This window comes from Eleginops maclovinus, chromosome 8 (genome assembly GCF_036324505.1).
Source record: "Eleginops maclovinus isolate JMC-PN-2008 ecotype Puerto Natales chromosome 8, JC_Emac_rtc_rv5, whole genome shotgun sequence".
In the NCBI taxonomy this organism is placed as follows: Eukaryota; Metazoa; Chordata; class Actinopteri; order Perciformes; family Eleginopidae; genus Eleginops; species Eleginops maclovinus.
The window spans coordinates 19,637,882-19,663,027 of NC_086356.1; the positions used below are offsets into that span (position 1 = coordinate 19,637,882).

At 41.3% G+C, this 25,146-nt stretch overlaps 1 protein-coding gene across 7 annotated transcripts in view; it reads left to right on the forward strand.

Moving 5' to 3' along the window:
• The window catches only part of rapgef1b (Rap guanine nucleotide exchange factor (GEF) 1b), a 59,334-nt gene that overhangs the window by 20,881 nt on the left and 13,307 nt on the right, over nt 1–25,146 (forward strand). For 2 of the 7 annotated variants that reach the window (XM_063889236.1, XM_063889238.1), the window contains exons 2-10: nt 9,241–9,386; nt 10,550–10,728; nt 13,423–13,579; nt 14,171–14,259; nt 15,181–15,339; nt 17,046–17,160; nt 17,999–18,185; nt 19,198–19,719; nt 20,835–21,037. In XM_063889236.1, coding sequence (XP_063745306.1) covers nt 9,241–9,386; nt 10,550–10,728; nt 13,423–13,579; nt 14,171–14,259; nt 15,181–15,339; nt 17,046–17,160; nt 17,999–18,185; nt 19,198–19,719; nt 20,835–21,037 — 1,757 coding nt within the window. Of the gene's footprint in view, nt 1–9,240; nt 9,387–10,549; nt 10,729–13,422; nt 13,580–14,170; nt 14,260–15,180; nt 15,340–17,045; nt 17,161–17,998; nt 18,186–19,197; nt 19,720–20,834; nt 21,038–24,835; nt 24,998–25,146 lie in introns of all 7 variants that reach the window. The other 5 variants (XM_063889234.1, XM_063889232.1, XM_063889235.1 and 2 more) reach the window with 5 other exon arrangements.

The following is a 25,146-nucleotide window of genomic DNA, read 5'->3' on the forward strand; positions in this document are numbered from 1 at the left end:
ACAATCAAGTCAAACACTTCCCTCATTCTGGGTTGGTTTTGTTGTTTTGGCTTGCATTTATTAAGACGGTAAAATGCCAGTGCTGTTTAACAGACAGTATTTGATTAAAATGAGATATTCTAATGAATACCAACATTGCAGCTCTTCTTGTAAGAGGATGTCATTCCTCCTGCTAGATAAATGTCAGAGACAGCCTTGTCATTTAGTCCGTTTCGCTTTCAGTCTCCAAAATTGACCCACTGCCCCAAATATCTACACGTCCTCCACCACGGCTCATCTGCAGGCGGTGTTATTATGGAACCGTGCAGACTCCTTGACCTCAGTTCAAGGTTTATTTTAGGCTCTGTATGTGTATTTTCCTCACTATTCCACCTCAAACCCTGTTTTTCTATTTTGTAGCTACCGCAGAACAAACATGTGACTTGCACAACACCGCTTTGAGCTATGCTTTTACTGCTGTGTGTATGACAGAAGATAATAGCTCTGTTTAAACGTGCCATGGAAATACACACTTAATTTCATCAAGCCTTTTAACCAATGCACAAACATAATGTGATTGGATAAATGGTGGATTTGTTCTTTAAGCTCCACTGTAGATGTTGTGGAATAAAGGGTAAGAATGTGATACAGCCATTTGTCGTGGATAATAAGGACACAAACAAACAGACAGCGAGGTGTGCCACCAGAGATTAGGCTGGGTTTGTGATGTGCCTCTGCACGCTGTGTGCTGCTTATTATCCATTAATGCAACATATTTTCATCCCCACGGATAACTCCAGCGCCAGGGCCCTCTGTAGATGCGTCACACGGGATGGTTTTCACGACAATGTATGAGGAAATGAGATTTGCATGTTGAATGTTATTCTCCCACAGCTTTTTCTGCCTGAAAGTGAGAGAGACTTTTGATATCGTTTTTATCTAGGTGTTTGATCTCCTGACTCATAAGGGTAAGATGTCTTGGTTACAAAGCAGGATTTCCCCGTGTGCATGTTCTCAGCAAAACGGTCGACTGCATCACCTCTGGCTGGAGCTGAGAGCAGATGGCACTCTCAGAGGACTTTTCATTCCTGTCTTCATGTCAGGCTGAACGGGGGTCACCAAACGAGGCCTCAGTGAGCAGCTATGGATCCTGTTGGCTGTGTGTAGTATGGATCAGTGTTATAGATCTCCTGTGTGAGCCATGGTTGACCTGGCTGCCTGGTCACCTCTGATATCTGACCCAGGCTGCTGGGGCTGCTTTACTAATGATTGACACACAAAGGGGACGTTTGCGTAAGTTATTAGTGGCTTAAAATATAAGCTAAAATGAATTGTACAATGTGCTGTAACAAAGTATTTATTTTATTATCCACTTATGCGCCTGTTACTTTCGATGAATCGTCTGTAGGGGGGGTAACAATCTATCGACCTTGATTGATTTTTAATGAGCTAACCAATATCCTTGATTTCAAGGCAAAACAGTGAGACAAATCAACTTAGATACGCCTTTATTTTGGAATTACATCACATTTGAATTATTGTCCAAAGAATCCACATAATATTCAATCACAATAAAGCTTGTGATTTACAACCCTAATTGTTTAGTCTGCAAAAATTCAGAAAAAGGAACACATTTTCAGTCCAAGTCCCAAAGATATTTACTTAATATGATAAACTTCCATATGTGAGAGGCTTGAAATTTAAAGCAATATCTGCATGTTATCTCCCAAACAAAAGGCATGCATCATTTTCTTCCAGACGGGAACTGAACTCCAACTAAGAATTCTAATATTTGAAAAGTGATTCAGCATTTAATATAAATGAATGATTAATTTTCTATTACTCCAGTGAGTCAATCCTTTCAGCCAGTGGTTGAGTTAAACATGACTTATAGTGAATTGTAATGTCTAATTTGATTACACAGATGCGAGTCCCCCTTTATGTTATGATGGATCTCCAGAAGTCATTGGAAGTGGATTCCAGTACTCCTCAATTTGCATTGATAATTTGATTTACCCCATGGAAACCTTCTTCTCCGTCACCTCCTCTCATTTGTTAAGTGGAATACCATAGATGATGAGTGTACTGAGCACTTAGTATCCACTGAATCTAGTTCCTCAGTCCACTGTGGCTCTCTGTTGAAAGGAATACTCAAACAGCCCAGCAGGAAGACCTTGAAACCCTCCGCTGGACTTCTTCCTCCATTACTCCTGAACTCACCCATTAACCAGGGCTTCTGCCACCCTCACACTGCTCTGCACACACTCACAGTGCTGCCGGTTGATAACTGAGGACATGAAGAGGATTCCTATTGAACACAGCCAGCAGGAAGCCAGCCACTACAATGGGGAGGATAAATAATTCAAGGAGCACTTATTATTTCCTGTTGGAATTTTCTCATTCCTCATTGTTCCTCTCACGTGCCTCAGGCTCTCGTCCCTCTCTCGCTGCTGACTGTGGAGATAGGAAACTTCTGCCCCGCAGATTCAGTTCTACAGTGAAGCAGACAGTCATCACTCAATATGCTTTTGTTTTTTTGGACAAATAAGGCCCCATTTCAGGCATCGGTTGCTTCTAAACAATTCACTGGTTTCTCCCATTTAGACCATTTTGACTGAAGTGTGTCAAGAGTAGAGCTTTGGATTAGCAAGTATCTGCTGAAATGATCAAACCATGATACAGGGATACAATTCAATCTATTGCTAATTGTATCAGAAATTGTGATAGAATAAAAGTGTGTTGTCATGTAGAAAAGTTGCACCTGCTTTCTGGAAAAATAAACCATTCTGTCAATATTTTCCAGTCCCAACTTTAAGCTTAATGTTAGTGTAAGGGACGATTAATTTACATACTATATTTAGGACCTTCTCTGAATGCTAGACGAAGCTGTGTAACTGTGTTAAATGACCGTGGGATATACTGCAATTCCTTTTCATTAACTTTTTTAACTTGTAAGGTCCTCTAACCTGAGAAATGTTTTTTTTTATTGGTCAATCTTTTCTTACACTTACATTTTACATGAAAAACAAGTGATAAAAACGTGTATGCTGTCAATTATAGTTCTTGGAAAGAAAGACGTAATCGGCAGACTTCTTTCAAAATCGGAATCGCCCAAAGAAATTGCAGCACATTGTGTTTTGTTAAGGTATAGCCGGTGCTTAGAGGTGTGCAATCATCTCTGTCATTTTGTTAATCTCTGTCCTACAAAGTCAAATATTGTAATTGTCTCAGGAGAGCGCAGGAACAGATAAATACATCGTTTTTCGGCAGTCTGTTCATTCTCCAAACATCAGTTCAGCTAACTGTCCATGCTTCTTTGAGAGGATCGTTTGAACATTCTCCTGAACGCATACTTTCAGAGGAGGTCCCTCTGACCCTCCTCAGCAGCTGGCACAGTGACCCCTGCGCCTCTCCTTTAAACCCTCCAACAAGCTCAACAGGTCTTCAGACTTTCATTGAGCAGAGCTCTCACAGAGGGAGGTTCAGCAGGAGGTGACAGCTGTGTGTGAAACACCCCTGCATCCCTCCACCCAGATTTCATCCTATTCCTAGAGTGTGTGTGGGTGGGTGGGGGATAGTGACCAGCTGTCCTGTAGAGATCACACCTGTACTGAACTAGAACAGATCCATCTGCCGCCTGTCAGCTCTTCAGTCAGATCTGGACAGGATCACATGTCAGCAGTCTCCAGTTGTGTTGTAGAGATCACGGGGGTCCTGATCCCCCACGGAAAGAACTAAATATAAATCCTCTACTATTTACAGATGTTAGCATTTAGAGGAATAGATAGATGTCAGTTTTACCTGGTCTGTGCCGTCCGTTTAATTACAGCCTATCTGGCATCATTATATCATCCTTCCTGTGCTCACAGAGACTATCCTATAACTTAGAAACAAATAGAAAAGAACACTCACTGTTTACATAACATTTAGAAGGCAGTGTTTCATTATTTGTCAGAGAAGTGCAAACGCTACAATAATTCATCTCTCCTTTTGTGAACACATCATTATAAGTATGCCAAAAGACAAAAGAAACGTTTTTATAGTACTTTTTTTTTACTGGTTATGTTCATTTTTTTGTGTCGTGTGAGGTTTAGATACAAATATGATCTATGTTTTTTTTAAACTGAGACGTATTTGGAAAAGTGACAGTTAAGAAGGATGTTCGGACAATGAGAGAAATGTAATCTCTAGTGGAGAAACTCCATTTCTCCATTTTGTATTTCGTCTGTTTTTGTTAAGTAATATGAGAGTTTTTTTCTTTTGTTTTTTAGATTCGTATTTAGAATAATCATGGCCTGGAAGGGTTTCTTAGGGAAACCTCAACTTGGTGTAATCTCTATGGAAGATACTAAGGGCCGGTACCTATACAACTCTTATGCCGGTCTGTGAAGGTCCACAGTAAATGAGAAAAAAAAGGGGCGTGCCCATGCATCTATTCCCCCGTGTGTGTGTGTGTGTGTGTGTGTGTGTGTGTGTGTGTGTGTGTGTGTGTGTGTGTGTGTGTGTGTGTGTGTGTGTGTGTGTGTGTGTGTGTGTGTGTGTGTGTGTGTGTGTGTGTGTGTGTGTGTGTGTGTGTGTGTGTGTGTGTGTGTGTGTGTGTGTGTGTGTGTGTGTGTGTGTGTGTGTGTGTGTGTGTGTGTGTGTGTGTGTGTGTGTGTGTGTGTGTGTGTGCGTGCTTGTGTAATGAAACTGAGTTTTGTGAGAACCCTCCCAGGATTTGTTCAAGAGTCGTTCCGACTCAAGTGTTTGTTTTAAACGTCCCCATGGCCTTAACGCTGATAAGTATATGCCTCCAAGAGTATTTGTTCCCAAAAACTGTTTATTTACTAAATCCTACACTAGTGTTTATTTCAAGCCATCTGATCATACTGATTCCCTGATTCTATTTATCTTGTATCCTTAATATCCTTGTGTCACTGAGTTCATAATCACCACGCTAGAAGGAACATCAAACATGAGTTGAAGAAGATATGTTTGCTGTTCGTTTGTCAGCTGGGTAACATTTTGGGAAACTTCATGAATGGGTGTGGCAGGGGCGCGGAAAAAACCCAATAATATTTGGGATCTAATGTCATTTTCCAAACGTTGCTTGGAAGGCAATTTGTGCTCCAATTTGTGTTGTCAGACTAATTTAAAGAATACTTTCTGGACTAGAAGTGTGAAGCTCCTTCAAGTTTGAATAAAAAGTTGAAAATCCGAAAATAAACGAGAGGCCATATTACGCGGAAACATGGCAGACGATAGTGAATGTTGGAAGTCCAAAGTTGGAAGAACGACATTGTTCCCAAGTAGGGAAAGGGACCATCTGAGGGCCCATGAATGCACCATTGTCCTTGGAGGAAATTTTAGTTTACTGCTTTGATATTAACGGAGTGTTAACTGCAGGACTGTGAACACACACCACTGTGGAATCTGTGTGAGGCTGCAGTGTGTGTTCAGCTCTCAGTGGGACTGGAGCAGTATACACCAGAGGAGGCAGACCTCACCCTGTATGGTAGTGTGACCACACTGTTTATCAGCCTGGCTCTGCTACTCTACTGTAATGTATCGTTAAGGAGAGGGGGGGGCTTATCAGGAAGAATCTGCCACCAGAACGTTATTTTTTTTATTCTGGAAAAGTTAAAGTGTCAGTTTCCAATAATTTCTGTTCACTGCTTCTCTAAAAAGCTGGACAAATCCACATGTTGGCATATAATTGAATAGAATAGAGCTTTGTTGATCCCAATTTGGGACATTTTTGAAATAAAATAGCATTTAAAAAGAAAGTAAAAAATATACATTTGGGACAAAAAATGTACAGAAAATATAAACAAAACATAAAGCAGGATATTATATGTACAATAAGTGTGAAAGGTATGTTATACTACTTTATGCTTATATAAGTAGTATACAAAGTAATACAACCATAACCAGATTGATTATTAAAATCAAAAATATGAATCCAATAGTATTTCTGTTTCTTGTGTTACCTTTAACCGGGATAGTTCTCATTGAGATTAAAAATCTCTTTTTTAAGACAGTCCTGGCCCAAGATATTGAGCAGCACAATTACACACTCCATCCCTGCATACCTGAGTATATTTAGAAGCTAATACATTTGTACTTTTAGTGGTATTGATAATATTATAACAGATTATTATTAGTAATATTACCTTAGAAGGCTAAACTATTTGAACACTTCTCCCTCCATGGGTAGAAGGCATGCTGTGGTCTGGGCAGCTGCAGGAAACCAAGGTTAGAATGTTTTCACTGAGAGCTTTCTGCAGGATTCCACTCAGCCCGTGACTCAGATCAGGGTAATAGACATTACAACCAATGACCTCACCAGCTCATTCTGGGGGGGGCTGGTGGAGCGAAGGGCAGAAGGAGAGAGGGGCACACTTCGAAAAAAATGTCAATGCCATGTTATTGTTGACATGTATGTTTTTATTTGGTTGCCGTCACACTTGCATGCTTTAGATACGGTCTCTCATAACGCTCCTTGAGTCTGGCATCGAGAGGCATACGTGACGATAACACTTCACTGTATTCTGTCTCTCTCACCCTGTTGATGATGTCATCTCCATGCTGAGCCAGACGTCCTGTGAACTGAAGAGGAGGGGGGGTTCTTTCTGTTCTCAGAAGTGAAGTGGGTGGCTGGAGGCTGGAGGGTGGAGGGGGAGGTGGCGTAGAGGGATGAACAGGGTGCAGAGGAGACAGTGTGCATGATAAACAGCTGAGCCGGGGGGGGGGGGGGGGGGGGTGCTGTATTGATTGTGACAGGGGAGGTGACTCAGTGAAGCTGAAGTCACTGCAGCTGTAAACTCACACACACTCCTCCTGGGCCGGCTCAACCCGGGACTGGGCGATCACTCAATGTGGTCATTTAATGAGTTGGTGAGGACATGACGGATCCACATATCATGAAGCACAGTGCATTCTCAATTTTTCTGAAAATGAAATGTGAAATGTTTTAGAGTATACCAATGCCAGTTTATTTGTCTGAACTAACAATTGTCAAACATTCTGTCACAATCTTCTTTTACATTTAATCTTTATAACCAGGATTCTTACAGCTATGGTCCTAATAATGGTTGAGAATGATATTCAGAGCTCCTCTTGGAACCCTAATGCAGGTTCAAATAAATGGTGAGCAGTGTGCAGGATTTTCTTATTCACTGTTTAACTCTTGCATATACTCCCAATCGTTCTGCTTACAGGAGTAAAGCGGTTTAGTTGAAACCATCTATTGCCTTTTATCTGAATACTCAGTGTTTGTCATCAATATCTGAACATATTCATTAGATTTTTCTCTGTTTCTACTCTTCAAAACTGCTATGCTCTTTGTTCCTAATAAACTGGGAACAAACTAAATGATTTGTATTTGTGAAGCATTTAATTGTCACTGGAGTATATGCTTCATGTTGGTATTTAAATAGACTACTTCTTATATATTTGACTTACCAAAAAACATGCACTATAGATCTTTTTTTTATCCAGATATAAAATGATGTATATTCTGATTTAAGGTTTTGGCCACATGAGCGAGCGGGTCCAGGGTATCATGAGGTTAGCCAACGTCCCTGCATTTATGCCAGGAATATGTGAAAAACAAGGTCAAACAGATAGGATTATGGGAGAGTAAATTCATACAGAGACTGCTTTGCAATCATAAGCTCTCAGTGTGCTTTAAACCTTTGCCAGCTTAGCAGCAAAACTGGCTAACTCAGGTATGTGTGGCCTCAGGGCACCAAAAAAAAAAAAAAAGCTCACACACTGTCAGACCTCTGATGTGCAGAGTGTGTGTGGGTGCACTGATGCAGCATAGTATCCCTGGTGGCTGCAGTACAGTATTGATCCAAACAGCTGTTAAAGAGGGGACTGGGGGGTGTAGTCACCTTCTGCAGGAGCTTCACTGTCGAGACACCAGTCTGACTCTATCTCTAATGTTTCACCTTTTTACTCCACACAGTTAGAATAAAACCCAGGTAATGAGGAGGAACTCTGCTGCTAAAAATGTACAACAATGGATACATTTGTGTAGTTTTCTAACATTAGATTAAAGCTGGTGGATTTATGTAAAACAACTAATTTGCCAGTCATGTATATGAGAGTGCTTACACTTGTTTGCATGTGAGGAAAGAGGTCAAATGCAGATTAGAGGTGACACAGCGGTCTTGTGATGCATTTACAGTAACTCTGTTACTCTATTGAATCAGCCATGCTCCGGTAGAATCCTGCAAAACAGCATTTAGTCTATCTTTGTCTCAGCGTGAGGGGTCATGTATGGCTCTCCTCTTGATTTAGCATCGGAAGGAAACTCCACTGGTTCTCATCAACCTTTTAAATGAGGCACACACACTCACACACTTGTCCTTGGCTGCCTCAGCAAACTCTGGCTTCTGCTCTCAGTCAGGGATGATTGGGATTAGGGATGGATGGTGTGGATCGATAGCTGTGAAATAAAGAAATACAAGTGTAAATGTAACTAAAATGTCAGCTGTTATGCAAAATTCCCCTTCCTGTGTTACGAGATTCAGAAAGTTTCAGGAAAAAAACATGATTTATATTTTTCACCTGATCCCCCTAAAAATGAGCTGATCTGAGTTTTAACACTGGTCGGCTGGAAGTCCAGTTTGCGGTGGTTTTATTCCCGCTGCTGCTCTCTATTCAGTGTTTTTTACGCTGATCACCGTGGAATGTCTGATCCCGCTGCTGTTGGGCCGAGGGGGAGATTACCGCAGATAGAGGTGTAATTTTGTTGCTAATAAAAAAAAACCCTACCCTTCCTGCCAGCTCACACGCTTATCTTCTGATCCACCTCTCAATGAGAGTGTGTGTGTGTGTGTGTGTGTGTGTGTGTGTGTGTGTGTGTGTGTGTGTGTGTGTGTGTGTGTGTGTGTGTGTGTGTGTGTGTGTGTGTGTGTGTGTGTGTGTGTGTGTGTGTGTGTGTGTGTGTGTGTGTGTGTGTGTGTGTGTGTGTGTGTGTGTGTGTGTGTGTGTGTGTGTGTGATCATGGACAGCAGGAAGAGGCTGTGTGACGGAGCCTGTCCAGCTGATTTATGGTCAGGAGCAGACGGGTCAGAAAGGCTTCTTTGCTGGCATTTTCTTCTCTTTAGCTGGTGTTAGGCCGGCCGCTTCGTTCCACACGAGGGCCGTTGTGTGATAGTGATACTAACACTTCTTACACCATCTGTTTTTATCTTATTTCCATACCCCCGCGCGTACTCTCTACTCCTAAAACTTACCGCTCTTCTTCTTCTGTTTCCCCCCCATCCATAGACTCGCAGCGGTCCCATCTGTCCTCCTTCACCATGAAACTGATGGACAAGTTCCACTCTCCCAAAATCAAGAGGACTCCATCCAAGAAGGGCAAGCAGCTGCAGCCCGAGCCGGCAGCCAAGAGCACTGACAAGCCTTCCAACAAGGTGTGTGTCCCACGGAAACATGTGTGTATTGTGGGAAATCCATCTTTTTCCGAGTGTTTGTGAGACGATTGTTTAGTGTTTTCTAGTCCCATTGTGTCTGCATGTGAGTTTCCCCGCTGGTTCCCACAGCTTCTGGCCGCTGTGTCCAAACTACAGCAGGTGTAAACCTATACAGGCATGAATGGAACCGGGCCACTTCCTGAATGAACTGCTCCGCTGGCTCTTAAGACTCTCTGTGTAATGAGTATATTTCCCAGAAGCCCACGCTGTGAAAGAGCCTCGGAGCTGCTGTAGCACCGGGATGGCTCGGGGCCACATACCTTGATAGATGGTTCCTTGAACTGCAGTCAAACTGTGGCACTGCTAGAATCACAGGAGGCGGCTGTGAGGGGCTAAAGAGGAAAAAGATGCGCCGATCAATCAGCCATCTTTCTTATTTTCTTTTTTTTAAAAGATATTTTTTGGGGGCTTTTTGCCTTTAATCGGATAGGACAGTGGAGAGTGACAGGAAAGTGGGAGAGAGAGTCGGGGTGGGATCTGGAAAGAACCACGGGTCGGGAATCGAACCCGGGTCGCCGGCGTACGTTGCAGGTGCCCCAGTCAGTCGTGCCACGGCCGGGGCCGCAGCCATCTTTCTTGCTTGAGCTGTAATCAGCAGATCAATGTCAGATAAAACTGTTTTTGTGCCGGTCCAATGTGTGACCGGTCTTTCTCAGAGAATATTTTCAAATGTATTTTATTGTAATTCAGTCCTGTGCATGCTGCTCAGAGTGACTGCACTGACTGACTCTCTTGCACTCTGGGAGTTGGAGTTGGAGTTGATATACAGTGTATATATATATATATACATATATATATATATATATGTATATATATATATATATATATATATATATATATATACATATATATACATACACATATATATATATATATATATATGTGTATGTATATATATATGTGTATGTATATATATATACATACACATATATACAGTATATATGAATCAGCCAGATAAGGCAGATCAGATGTTCCAAAATCTGAACAAATTAGATGCATCTTTATTAAATAGGTTGCTAGGAGATAGTATTCCACTGCATACTCAGCGGTAAGTAGTTGTTTTTATTGAGGTACTCTTCTGTGTTTTTTTTTACTTCTTGAAGAAGGTGAGTCGGCTGGAGGAGCACGAGAAGGAGGTGGTCAGTGCTCTGCGCTACTTCAAGACAATCGTGGATAAGATGGTGGTGGAGAAGAAGGTTCTGGAAATGCTGCCCGGCTCCGCCAGCAAGGTGCTGGAGGCCATCCTGCCTCTGGTGCAGGTGGAGGCCCGGATACAGCACAGGTTAGTCCAAAGAAATCCTACATAGAAAAGGTTGCTATATGTCAGAATCAAAACCAAGTAGGTTTACATTAACGAGGAATTTACTTTGGTGAAAATGGTGCGGAGACACAGGAAGAAGAATACATTTGTTTTTTTATAGGAGCCAAAAAAAAGACTATTTTAACAATGAAATGAAATATGACCAACACTTTATTTAAAGTGGATGCTGAGCTGTGTATTTAAAAACCTTTATTTCTACTTGCCCTTATGATTCATAGCACAAGATAGATATTCAATATTAACTGTATTTTTAGGTCCTTTTTTAATGTATTTTGCACATACTTCAACCTTTACACATTTATTTACCAAAAGGATGTTTCATTCCAACAACTTATAGCTTCCCGATTACTGTCCTGCTCCCGGTTCAGGTGTAATAACTCACACGTACCATTTTTGGATTCATTCTCATCATTCTTACCTCCTGACGGAGCTGGTATGCATGCAGGACGTGTGAGAACAAGTGTGATGAAGACTAAAGCTTGTTGAGTAGCTGCTGAAGATTGATAATATGTTATGACAGACAACATCCTGGACTTCGAAGCCTGAAGCATTTCCTTTATGTTAGTCAGATTTTGTGTGGTATGTTATCAGAAATGTTACCTCCGAGGTAAAAACTTCCCGTGCAGATATATTAACAGATATTTACTCTGTTTCAAAGTAAAGCCTTTCTTTGTTAGTAACCTTAGCTGCTGACATTACTTTGTGACTGTCAAGACATGTTGGGACTTTCTGTCTTTGTCTCCCCATCCGTCAGTACAGATGAAAGTATAGAGGTCAGAGGGGACAGATTATGTGTCTCCCATTCCTGTGTTCAGCAGCTTTGATGGATTGTTGCTGCAGCATTGAGAAGCAACTTACTCTGGAGATTCGACCTCAGTCTAACGCAGTCAAACCTCAATAAATCACTGCAGAAGTTCATGTTGGCAAACACACTACTGTACACCAAGTTACCGCCGTGTGACCAAGAGGAATTTTGCGAACAAGTTAGTTTTCCCATGTGCTAAACATGCACAGTGCTCCACAGTGTTGGAGCGGCTGCAGGGATTGAATCAATATTTGAAAATAAGTAGGTCAGCAGTCGGTGTAACTCCTGTCCGCTGTCCCGGCACAGTGTTGAGCTGATTAAAGTGCTTATTTGATTAGTGTATCAATCTCATATCTGCAAACCCTGCTCCCCCTGACTGGTGCACATAGACTTTTGTTATGGTTCCACTATTGCTATTGACACGGCCAAGTGCGCAACATCATTTCTCCTCCTTTATGTATTTTCATTTAATGCAATTTTATACTGTTACTCCTCTACATCTACAGCTTTAGTTACAGTTTCACAGTTGTTTAAAAAAGAAAACATCTCAATGTGTGATCAATGATTCTTTGTGATTAATTGAAGTATGAAGTTTCCCTTTGTTTGAGAACGCTCGTACTTCTTAAGCCAAATGAACTATTCAATAAGCTGAAAAAATAAATATCACAAAACTCAAAACAGGGCTGTTGTTCTGAGACATATTTGGTCCTCACAGGACAGAGACAAAGCTGCAAACATGATGGTCTTATAGAATTTGATGCATTACAGTGTTAAAAACACATATGAAGCCGTAAAATGCAGCATATACATAAATGCAGAAGCAATAATAAACTAAAAACATTATATATAATAGTGAAACACAGACATATAACTACACAGTAACTTATTTTACCCTGTATACGTATTACTGTGTACTTTCACATGTAGTGGACAGTTTTCCTGGTGTATTTTCTCTGAAGTTAATGAATACTTCCTCCTCCCTTGGCAAACGTCTTTCTGGGTCAAACCTTTCCACCCTTCCAACTGCTCCACTCTCCTTTAAAATCCTCCCGCTCACTCCACATAGCTGCCGTCCTCTGTAGCGTAGAGTGTGGAGATGGTGGATGGATGCTCCCGCTCTGAGTCAGCCTCAGCGTGTTGCTGCAGGCCTGAGCCACACCTTGGTGTTGGTCTGAAAACTCAACTCACTGCAGGCAGGAACAACACCCGCTTCCCCGGGTGGTTGAACATTCTTCTGTCCACACCACTGAACTAATTCCACCCCCCCAGCAAGCCTGGAGGCATACCTGAAGTTCCTCAACAAATGCCCCTTATACATGCAGTCTGATGGCTGGCTGATGGATGGAAGTGTATCATACGTGTGATTTCTGTCAACCCCACTCTAACATGTGCTTGTCGTGTCGCTTTTTTCCACACCTCCCTGTTGTCCTATTTCTCCTATTTACGAGGAAAAGAAAAGAAGAATCTTTTAATTTTTTTAAAGGAGCAAAAAATAGTACTATTATAAAAAGACTATATTTACTCAAAAAATAAAAATATGAGAAACCGAGCACAGTACAATAGAATAAAATATGGCCAACAATATATCCAAAGAACTGTATATTTAAAAACTATATTAATGTTATTTTTAGGTGCTTTTTTTAATGTATTTTGCACATACCTCATCCTTTAAACATCCTTAATACATTATTTACCAAAATTAAAATTCAAAACCTTTATTCCAACAAGTTATAGCTTCCCAATTGCTGTCCTGTTTAGATGTAATAACTCTCCACGTATTACTTTATATACCGTCTCTGACCACTTTTTCTGCTTTTTCTTTATGTTTTACTATCACCCCCTTCCCATAGTTCGGCGCTGTCTTCCTGCCATAATCGCGTCTATCAGAGTCTGGCCAATCTCATCCGTTGGGCGGACCAGGTGATGCTGGATGGCATCGACCTGGAGGACAAGGAAAACGTGGCGTCTGTCACCAGCGTCATCAAAGCCGTGTTGGACGGAGTGAAGGTAAGTCGTCTGCTGATGGAGGAGGTGATTTGGATCCACCTGTTGTGATGCATTAACATCGTGCACATGATAAAACCCGAGTGGAAACGGCTACATTTTAAAACTCATCTGGAAATGTTGGGAAAAAGTGCAATTAAACTTGGCAGAAATTGAAAAGTTGGTGTATTGATACAAGAAGAGGGCTCCAAAAGTGCAACGAAAACATATTTAGCAGATATAAAGACGTTCACTGAGCATGTAACTTCAACCCATACTGTTCTTCTCCTTTCTGAAGAAACAGAGAAACAGATATGATGTTAACCTCCTCACATTCATACATGAATCAAAGACAAATGCCATAATTCAATCCGGTTTCCTACATATTTTTTCAAGCATGAGATTCAGCTGGCTCTATTTTATTGATGTTATTTTGTTTACTGTTCCTTTTTCTTAAATGATGCGAACAATTGACTCCCCCTTCTTCCAACAAGCATTCATACACATTTTATCAACGCTGTGATTGTCTTTGCAAAACATTTAAACAAAGACTGGTTGTCAACAAAAAAAATGTATTGCCTCAGCCCCCACTGACTCTGACTTTTCTATGAACAGGAATTGGTGAAGCTGACCATAGAGAAACAGGAGCAGCCATCACCGACCAGCCCGAACAAACCAGTACCCCCCGCTCCCACGGCAGAGAGGTGAGTACCCAGCATGCTCTGCGGAATAAAAACACACAGGTTGTCCAAAAATCAGCTCCTATCGTCTTTCCTAACCACTATTCCTTGACCAGTGAGAAACGTCACAGGGTTATCCTCCATTTAACCAGGATAGGTCTCATTGAGATTAAAATGTATTTTACAAGAGAGTCATGGCCCAAGATATTTAGCAGCACAGTTACAGAGAACTTAAAACAGTCACAATCAAAACCCAATCACATTCACACCAAGATCAGTCGATAGTGGTTAGGAGGAAAGGACTTAGGAAAAGACGCCCAGTATTTATGATGCGCCAGCAGACGTTATTAATGTGCTGCTGGGGGGGACTACAGTTCTCTGTACAGCACTACTGAAAGACTCTAGAGACTCTCGTGCTCTAATGGTGCTGTTGAATGCTTTATGAACGAGGGAGGACAACAGCGAGAAAAATATTCTTCATGACCAAGGCTAGAATTTAAATTAAAGTGAAACTTATTGTTGTCCCCCCCTCCCCCTCCTGTCCACACGTATTAATCCTCGTGAATCCCAATATGTATGATTTTATGAAAATATTTTAAAATACATGCATATTAATGTTAGGCCTTCACATGTACAAGTTTAAGAAACACCACAAGTTTAAGAAACCCCACAGAGTTCAGTAAACAGTGAAATGTTGACTTTATTTGATCATTTCAGTAAAAAAGTAACGTACATATTCATAAAGGAAGGTCCAGTGTTTCCTAAGCTAAAGGAGGTTATAAAGGAGGTTTCAAAGCTCCTTTCCCATCATCTAGAGAAGTGGAACAGCTCTTACCATGGCTCTCCACTGAGCTCCGTTAGGAACCTTCCTAAGCTAAAATGACATTTGGAACACACCCACACACTTGAAGCGGTTCCCTCACTCAGGCGGCTCTATTTGTGCAGCAGCGTGTCGGTGGAGATGCCCTCGATAGATCGGGAGCAGGAGGTCTCCACTAACGCGGCTCCGGCTGCTCCTCCTGCAGAGGCAGCTTCTGAAATACCAGAGGAGGAGGTGGCCCCTCCCAAACCACCCCTACCTGAAGCCAAAATGGCAGAGCTCAGGTGAGGACGACACACACTTTAACATTACACTTTGATCCATGATTAACTTCTGTAAAGCTTCCTCTTTGGTCAAACAGTGCTGAGGAAGTGGCTGCAGCATAGTGACGTCTTAAAGTTCACATTCTGAGTATGAATATTCTTAAAAGTTCAGGTTTCTTTTTTGTCTCAACGTTTTTTCATAATCATCCTGGCCAAAATAATTGCAACCCACAATGTTATCCCAATAATCATAGAAATATTGATTAAAACTGGCCCACAAAGGACACAAAAAGGTGCTTGAATCACTTTGCCTTACATTTGTTAAGAACCCAAACATATCATCACGGAAAGACACAGTATTTCATTTATAAAACATAATTAATTTATAAAATACTTTTTAATGGAAAGCAATCTTAAAATAAAAAAGTCAAACTAGAACAATTGCATCTAAAAAATAAAGAAAAAATAATTACAATAAAATTAAGCAACGTCGAAAACCAACCGAAAATCATGACAGTGGGAAAAAAATAGTGGCACTTCCACAGCTAGCACAAAGCTAAACCATTATTTCAGATTTCCAATATATTTTCCTTAATTAAGCCAGAACTTAAGCTAAAATAAATGAATAGAATTATAAAGGACATTTACAAAAGAGAAAGGGGAATGGGAGCATAAGGTCCACTTGCATAATTAAAGGAAAAATGCATCTGTTATTTTTTATTGATTATTCCTGTATTTTTGTCTTCACTTCTTTACCATAAGCTAGAGCCATCATGTGAGAATATTCACTTGTATCCCGATAATGACCACAGAAATGTGGTGACCCTTTGCACTAAAGCAGAAGTGTCTATTCTGGATATGTAACTTATTTTTTATAATTTCTCTGAAAAGTTCACACAAATAAGAGGAACTATGTTTTTAGGTTGTGGGTATGGGGAATGTAAGGGGGGTTCCGTAAATGTATTTCATTTTCACTAATTTAGACCTTTTTCTGAGTTTGGAAACTGTGTATTTGCCTCCGTGTGACTTTCAGACTCCTTACAATCGTACATTACTTCCACACTTTCAAATAGCCCACGTTTGTTGCTCTGCTGCTCTGTCCCTTCTCTTACTGTTTCTGCCATCTATCTCAATTTGTTCCACCTTTTGGTTTCCCTTTGGATTCTGGGAACAGAGCACAGTTGAGTGCTGACGCGGGCCAAAGGAGACCCTCTCAGAAGGAGAAGTATGTTAGCTTGCAGGATCACCTGTCTCCATCATAACATCCCACCCTCGACCCGCATCAAGCTTCTGGATTGGATGTTTTTTTACTTGCATGGTTGCATCATCCCAAATGTTGTGTTATCCCGGACATTCCCTAAAGAGCTCAGCATCCAATCAGAAGATCGGGCGGTGCATGAGAGTGTGTGACTGACCCAATGTGTTTCTGCTGGCCTCCATATCATGGTGCCTCGTGTCCGCTGTATTATTAACTCACTGATTTTACGTTTGGAAAGCAGGACAGCTCCGTGTCATTTCTGAGATAGGCTAACATGAAACACCCTCACTCTCATCTCACTGCTCACCAGGAGGGATGACAATGTGTGTGTTCATGTATTCATACATGGATCTGTGTGTGCATACATGCCTGACGGAGCGTGTTTTGTGTGCTTGCCTGATTGTCTGTGTTGGGTTCGCCTCTTGGACATACGTATTATTTTATTCTGCTGTTTCTCTCCTGTTAATAGCCCTCCCCCAGCTCTCCCCCCTAAGAAGCGTCAGTCGGCACCCTCGCCCACACGGGTTGCAGTCGTCGCCCCGATGAGTCGCGGCTCCAGTTTACCCTGCAGCGTCCACAGACAGGTGAGGGATCACGGTCCACTAGAGCAGCGGCCCCCAACCTTTTTTGCATCACGGACCGGTTTCATTTTGGCAATATTTTCCCTGACAGGCCTTCAAGGTGTGGGGGGATAAATATGACGAAATAGAATAAAAACAAATGCAAGGTGCATCAAAAATACAACTCACCATTACGCCAAATTAATGGGAGAACTGAGTTTGTTTCTCTGCAACGAGCCGTTCCGATCTAATGGGAGAAACCCACTCTGTCACGGCAGAAAACCACACACAAAGAATAGATGTTGGAAATGGAAGCAGGGGTTTCTCTCAGGATATTCTGCCCCTGATTTGAATCCAGAACACCGGCAGAGTTGCCGAAACATACTTTTAAGGCCGTCTGTTGCTAGCTTGAGCTTATTTTTTTTATTAAAGAATCACGTGACTGAGACGAGCATCATTCTTCAAAATAAACATCTTTAAGATCATACCAAACGACCCACAGACGTTTTTTGTTTTTCTAAACATGTATTTATTGATTTTTTACATTTATCACATCACACAAACACGGAACCTTCTCAAACATTAAACATATGGCAGATTAGAAAATAATGCTATAAATAAATACAATAAAAAGTGTGCAATTACTATACATCTGTTTAAAGTACAGACCAAGGATATAATTACATTTCAACAAAAATACAATGAAAGCCGATCCACAAACACAGCCTATAATTCTCAAAATAGATGAACCATATTCAACATCTCCTCACAGCAGTTTAGTCTTTCACTTTGATCTGCAGACTTTTAGTTTAAAGGGTACTCCAGAACCTATAAAATAATCAAGTGTTTTCTATGTGTGCAGCAGCAGGACTATGAGCAGGAGTTCCTTCAGAGGCGTTTCTCTGGGGGGAGCCAGTCGTACGGGGGAGACTCTCCACGCCTCTCTCCCTGCAGCAGCATGGGGAAGCTCAGCAAGTCGGACGAGCAGCTCTCCTCCATGGAGCAGGACAGTGGTCAGTGTTCTCGTAACACCAGCTGTGAGACGCTTGGTAAGGCTACGGAGACAAAGCCAGTCAGGGTTCCATGAAAATCTGAATCTAGCATCAAACACGCTGATCTGATCCGAATCAATCAAACCTAATCAGGTGCAACTACCACCGCTTTGGACCTTTATGAATGTCTACATTAAATCTTAGATCTGTAATTTGCTTTGTTGGCTAAGAAATACACTATGTATAGCCTAATTAAGGTTCACAAAATCTGACCTGAAATTAGCCGCTGTGAGCCAAATAAAGGCTAATGTTTGCTGCAGCAGGTAGTATTTTATGTCAGCTGCCACCAGGGTAGATAGTTGTTAGTTTGATTAAGAAATATTATTCTTAAAAGCAGTTTAAGTTTTGTAAAAAAAGGAATCAGGGATTAAGCTTTTCTATATTGTGCATAACTCTCAAGCGTTTTAAATAGATTTTTTTTTAAATCAGTGCAGAAGAGGAAGAATGATTTGGCTTCTACATAAAAATGTGTATCCTGCTTACATCACACTTTATTTTCCGCAAGCTAGTGTTTAAAAATCCTAACGCATTAGTATTTGGTTGATGCTTTGAAAATTGCTATGATACGCTTCAAAATTAAAATAGGACTGGCATTTGTCACAATCAGCTGATCATTTCTCCTGAGTCATCACTCACTTTTTCTTCTATATTCATAAACTAAACACAGAAAATTGACCAGACTATAAACTAAACAGAAACTCAGTGACCACGCTTCATTTTTACCACAGTATTCCCTGCTGGTTAAGCTTCCTAAATATGTTTTACACTGTTTATTATTTCTGATAAATAAAGAGACAAAAGTTCATCAGGAGATTTTTCATAACCTTCTGAAATCAGGGCATTCTGCCAACAGGGAACCAGATCCAAAACTCTCAGAACCCAACCCTTGACAAACCTTTGTTAATGTGCCGTTAAGATTCCCCCCCTCACCTGTTGTGCTTCACATTGGGTGGGGGTTAGATCTGAGTAAACCATGATTAAAATGCCCCCCCCCTCTCTCCCTGTACAGACAACACGGAGAGTTACGACCCAGACTACGACTTCCTCCATCAGGACCTGTCGGCGGGGGAGAACCTGCCTCCAATCCCAGTGGTGGGGTGCCTGAGCCCCCTGCCAGAGTCTCACAGCGAGTCTTCCTCCCCCGTCCCCGGGCAGCATCCCTCACACCCCCGCTTCAGTGCCCCCCCGCCCCAGCAGCAGCCAGAATACTGGACCCCACAGCCCCACCACACCAACCCCTTACAGTCGTACCGCGTCAGCGCGCCCCCCGCCCTCCCCCAGAAGAAGCGCCGCAGCACCCAGTCGCCATTTCCCGACGGGGGGTCCAGGGTGCTGTATGAGCGATACCCCTCCCAATACGATAACCTATCAGAGGAGGAGCTGCACCCCACGCCGCCATTCCCCCTTTTCACCCCTATCTCACCCATGCCTCAGACAAACGGGGGGTTGTTTGTCTCCCAGTACGTCACCGGCGAGAACGCAGATGTTCCCGCCAGCCCCCCCCCACTACCAGAGAAGAAGAGCAGACACAGTAAGTGGGGCGGGGGGAGTAGTAGTAGAACAAACCCAAGACCCACCTTTTAATTTGGCTTTCAACTGAAGTGTATTTTATTCTTATCTTATTCCTTTTTATTCAGTCCTGGGTGAAAGTGTTCTTTCAATCACAAGGCTGTGTGTTGCTCTGGGAAGTGGGAGATCTTTTCTGTAAATTGTTTGTTTTTGTGAAGCTTTTGTATAAATAAAGTTTGATTTGATTTGGATAGCGATGGAGGGAATAAAGGTGGATGTAGGAAGTGACTGTGGGATGCACAATAAATTAATTGAAGAGTAGCTCATGTCAAACAATTATTCCAGTGAGAATAAAAGCAGGAAGTGAAAACCAGGAAGTGCTACAATGGGCTTGGCTGCGGGGGTACAGAGGGCAGCGTGTGGTCATTTCCTGTCACACCCCCTACATCACTTCCTCTCTCGCTACTGTATTATGTCATTATATACAGTCAGCCCTTCCTGAAATACTTCTCACAGTGTCTGACTGCCTCAGGGCAGCTTAAATCTAACCTCTGACTCACGGAGCGGGTTCCCACCACTCTCTGAGCTTTGATACGTTTATTAAACACACAGATTCCACTTTTTAAACGGGAAAATACAACCGTTAAACTTTTGAATTTGAGTTTTTCTCTCCCACTAAACTAAAAATAGCTTCATTTCCTTGTTAACTCATCAAAACACACCTTTTATATACACACACACACACACACACACATTTATTTTCATTTTCAGAGGCAGACCATTACATTTGTAAAAAGAAATGATTATAAAATGAACAAAAAAAAGATGAATACTCTTTTAGTATTTAGTAGCTTTTTGGTCTTGTAAATAGATTGGTGATTTGGGTTTTTCGTAGCTTGACCCATATAGGCACAAAAGCTTAAGATATCTTAGCCTATGGCCCTTTGAATTTTACATATTTACTTTACATATGTGTCTTATAAGTGAGATAGGTGCAATACTTTATCATCTTAACACCCCTATTATGAAAATGGAGGAGAAATGTAACCTAAGAAGTCCATTCATTACTTGGTTGAATTTAAAGTAATTTGTACATTAACGCTAAATGTTTTACACTCCCCCCCCCCCCACCCCCAGTCCTCCAGTACATGCAGTTTGTGGAGGACTACTCGGAGCCGCAGCCCTCCATGTTCTACCAGATGCCGCAGAGCGAGAGCATCTACGAGCAGCGCAACAAGCGCTTCCAGGAGGTGTACTGCTTCAACGACTCCTTCAGCAGCACCGACTCTGTGCACGAGCCCTTGCTGCCCCCTGCCCTGCCCCCCAAGCAGAGGCAGCTGGTAAGAAAACTCTCCATTGGTGTTCTTCTGAGGCACTTCAATTTTGTGCCATTTCTTAAAAGCTGTTTTAAATTACGTTACATTTATCATCCAAGAAGACTTGGCTCATTCCAGAATGGGAGGACATTCAGACATCAACACAAATGTAACCCTTTATCTTTCTAGTTCTGTGTATGTATTTGAGAAATACATACACAGAAATCATCACAAAAAAAGCCATTTGATATTTTCAATAATATTTTGATACCACTTTTCTTACAACTGTATTTACATTTTGTTTGAGGTCAAATATATTTAACTCAACAAGTGCATGTTTTAGCATTTCAGGCATAGAACAGCAAGAATCCTGAAGTACATTAGCTTTAAAAAAAGTAAAGCCATTAAAAAAGCTGGCCATGAGCATCGAATATATTATTTGAGGCTCATGCAACAGATTTGTAAATGCTATAACGCTATAATAAACTAACAGGGTTACTTTAAATAAGTGATTTTTGCAAGTGGATTGAAATAAATAATCAGATTTACTTCATTTTGACTGCGTGAGCGAAGCTGTAATAAAAATGTCCTTAAATTGATTGATTCATTTCTTGTAAATGACATTAAATGTATTATCCAAGAAGACTTAAAATTAGAGCGTGAGGATATTAATTCAGAACAGAAAGAATCCTGCAAGTGCATTAGCTTTAAAAAAGCAAAACCATGTTTAAGTTCTGCTGCATCAGAATCAGAATTATTACCAACCAGGTTTACACATACGGGGAACTGCTTTGTGTAGATGGTTCATACAAAGACAGAAAGATTGCACAGAAATGTCCCAGTCTGGGATTAATAAAGTAATTCTTATCTTATCTTAAATATCATCAAATAAACCTTGACAATCTAACAGCGTTACCTTAAATAAGGGTTTTTGTAAGTGGGTTGATATTAATAATTCAGTGTACTTTTATTGTTGCTGTGAATTAAGTTTTCTTCAATTTTGCTGTTCATCTTCCTCAAATTTAGACCGAAACTCGATCCATTTAAATGATTTTATACACAAAGAGTGTTTTGAGGACAGTGTGTTACTGCAACAGTGAACAATACCCCACCCTCTGCAGTGAGAGCTCTGTGCGCACCCCCCCCTGCTTTATTCTGGCTCAGAGCAGAGACTGGGGAAGAATGCAGATTGCTTTCTGAGGCTGAAGTACATTCCTGTGGTAATCCTCATTAATTTTCTCTCGAGCGTCCTCCTATCTTGTTATTTCTCTCACCTTTTCAGCCCCCCCATCTCTGCACTCTCTCTGACTCCCCCCTCATCTGTATGTATGTACTCAGAGGTACTTGGTTGTTGGCGGGAGATAACGGCGCCCTTTATCAGCTTCATCAGATCCAGTCCACGTATCTTCATCTGGCCGCTGTCTGGGTTAATTGAGACAACTGTCACAGAGAGCGAGGGGGTGGGGGGTGGGGTGGAGGTGGACAGATTAAGGCTGTGTGGAGCCATGTGAGTTTACAATTAGACATTTAAGGCACAAAATTAATATTATTTTTACTGCTAAGTGATAGGCACATGACTTCACTGTCGAGCATAGATGAATTTTCTTATTATCATTATGTATTTGTATCATAATATAAAGTAGCAGATTAGCAGTGAGGGAAGCTGAGTTTTTGAGAATTAAACTATTATTAATGACACTAAAAGATGTTGTGTAACTGGCTTATGTAGTCACGATTACTCAATGTTATGGATAAATCAAAATAGTTTTTTTGCATGCACAGAATCGGCTTTGGTGTTTAAAGGTGCATAATAAATAAAGGCAAGAAAATAAAAGCATCGATCGTGAAATGAATTGGGAATAGAATAAGGTTACAAATAAATAAATAAAAATACTATAAAAAACATATTTTCTAAACCTTAAACTATAAATAAAAGAGATGTGCACACAGTGATAGTTGTGTGGGGAAAGGTTTACGGTACATATTGTAAATACTTCAACTTAAACCTTTATTAAAATACAGCTATATTTCATCCTTGCATACTGCTGCATACTTTTGTTTCTCTATGGGTCATGCTGATGTTGCACTGCCCTCCTTCACTGTAAACAATGTATATCAGGTCAGGCTGTGGGAGCCTCCTGCAACTTCCTGATAAAAACATGATTTTTAGTAGACTCCGTAAATAGCTACGTTGGCACCAATCCATAAAACCACTATGGCTGTTGTTAGGTAGAAATTTACCAGAATTTCTCTTTAATGAGCACCACTGTAGATACATATACATTAAGAACACATCATAAAAGATGGTGCATGAGCATCAAATAAGCTATAATAAACTAACAGGGTTACCTTAAATAAGGGATTTTTGCGCTTGAAATAAATAATTGGATTTAATTAATTTGACTGCTTGAGCAAACCTGTAATTTAAATGACCTTAAATTTAGACCAAAACTTAGACTAATATCTTATAAACTGTATTCAATGACATTAAATGTATCATCCAAAAAGACTTACAAGCAGAGCGTGAGGATATTAATTCAGAACAGCAAGAATCCTGCAAGTACATTAGCTTTAAATAAGCAAAGCCATGTTTAAGTGATGCTGAATCAGACTCAGGTTTATTACTTTGGTAAATGGTGCATACACAGACAGAACACAACAACACAAAGCATTGCATGTTGGGTAGATGACCTGTGGTGTATCACATATGAGACATCACACAGAAACACCCTTCCCTATTCTCTTACTAATGCCTGCCGCTGAGAGTGACAGAAGGGTGGTGGTGTCCTGAAGCTGCAGCAGGCAGTGGTGGACAGTAAACAGATGGAGCTCTTCTCCAGGGTGGAGCTGCATGTACAGTAGAAAATAAACTCAGCAGGCCACCTCAAAGTCTCTCTCTTTGTGCTTTGTCCTCTCTCTGCCACCACAACTGTGTGTTTGCAGCCCTCCGTGCCCCGCTTTTATTTTTATCGTTCTTTTGTGCGAGCGTGCAGCCCTAATCTGGCCTCATGTTTTGGACTTGATGAGCTCGTGGCCCAGTGGAATAAGCCGGTTTGCCTCCTCCATAAACCCATGTTCCAGGCTTACACGCTTTGGCGACTTTACACGGCTTTGCTTAAAAAAGAAAAAAAGTCATTTCAGCTGCTGTGTGGATAAGAAAAAAAACAGCGAGCGGATCATACTGGTTCTGTTGAGAGCGGGTTGTAGTTGGTTTGGTTTCTGGAAAGCCTTTAAAGCTCAGGATATTTAAAGAATTGGACTTAATTGTGTAAAACCTGTGCATGTTATATGTACTTCTGGCAATTAGGGCACTTTAGAAAGCTCTTAAACTTAGTAGAGTAGCACCCCTTGAAAAAAATCACTTACAGCAATTAGTTTGTCCGAAATTAAAATTGCGATATGATTCATGATATTAGAGAGAATGGGCATTTTTTAACAAGTTGATTTAAATATATATTAATATGAACGAAGTGGGGTTTTTTAGGAAGGATTTGCACGAACGAGGAGTTTTTTTAATTAAGAAATATCGTGTGTAGGTCTGGACCACCGTTTTGGATTTTGAAATTTCGATGAATTTCTGATGAATTGTGCAGCCCTAATAGCACTTCACCAGCGGAGTGTGATCAGATTTTATTTCCAGCCCAACTACCAGACTCCTCTTTGGCTTTCACTACTGAACTCTGATTAAACCTGCTCTAATTCACTCTTGCTTCCTAGAGTAATCAACTGTCCTCTTCTTCTTCTCTTTCTCTAACCCCTCTTTCTCTGACTGACTGTCGTTTCTACCTTTTCTTCTTTCTTCCTCTCCGTTTCACTTCTCAGGCCTCCCACTCTTCCTCCCCCTCTTCCTCCTCCTCCTCTTCTCTCTCCTGCCACCTCCAGCCGTCTGTGGCGGCGCTGGAGGAGGCGGGCTCTGGGCTGGGCCTCAGCATGTCCGTTTCTAACTCCTACCTGATTGGCCAAGCTTCTTTGACCACACCCACGGTGAGTCCCCCCCTCCACCGTTCTCTTAAATCCCTCCACCTTCATTTTCTCCACTCGGGTGCTGTGTGGTTCTGGTGTGGTCCTGGGGGGGTTGACCTGTGTGTTCTCCATGTGTGATGCAGTCTGTTTATCTCCCCCTTTGCCCCTGT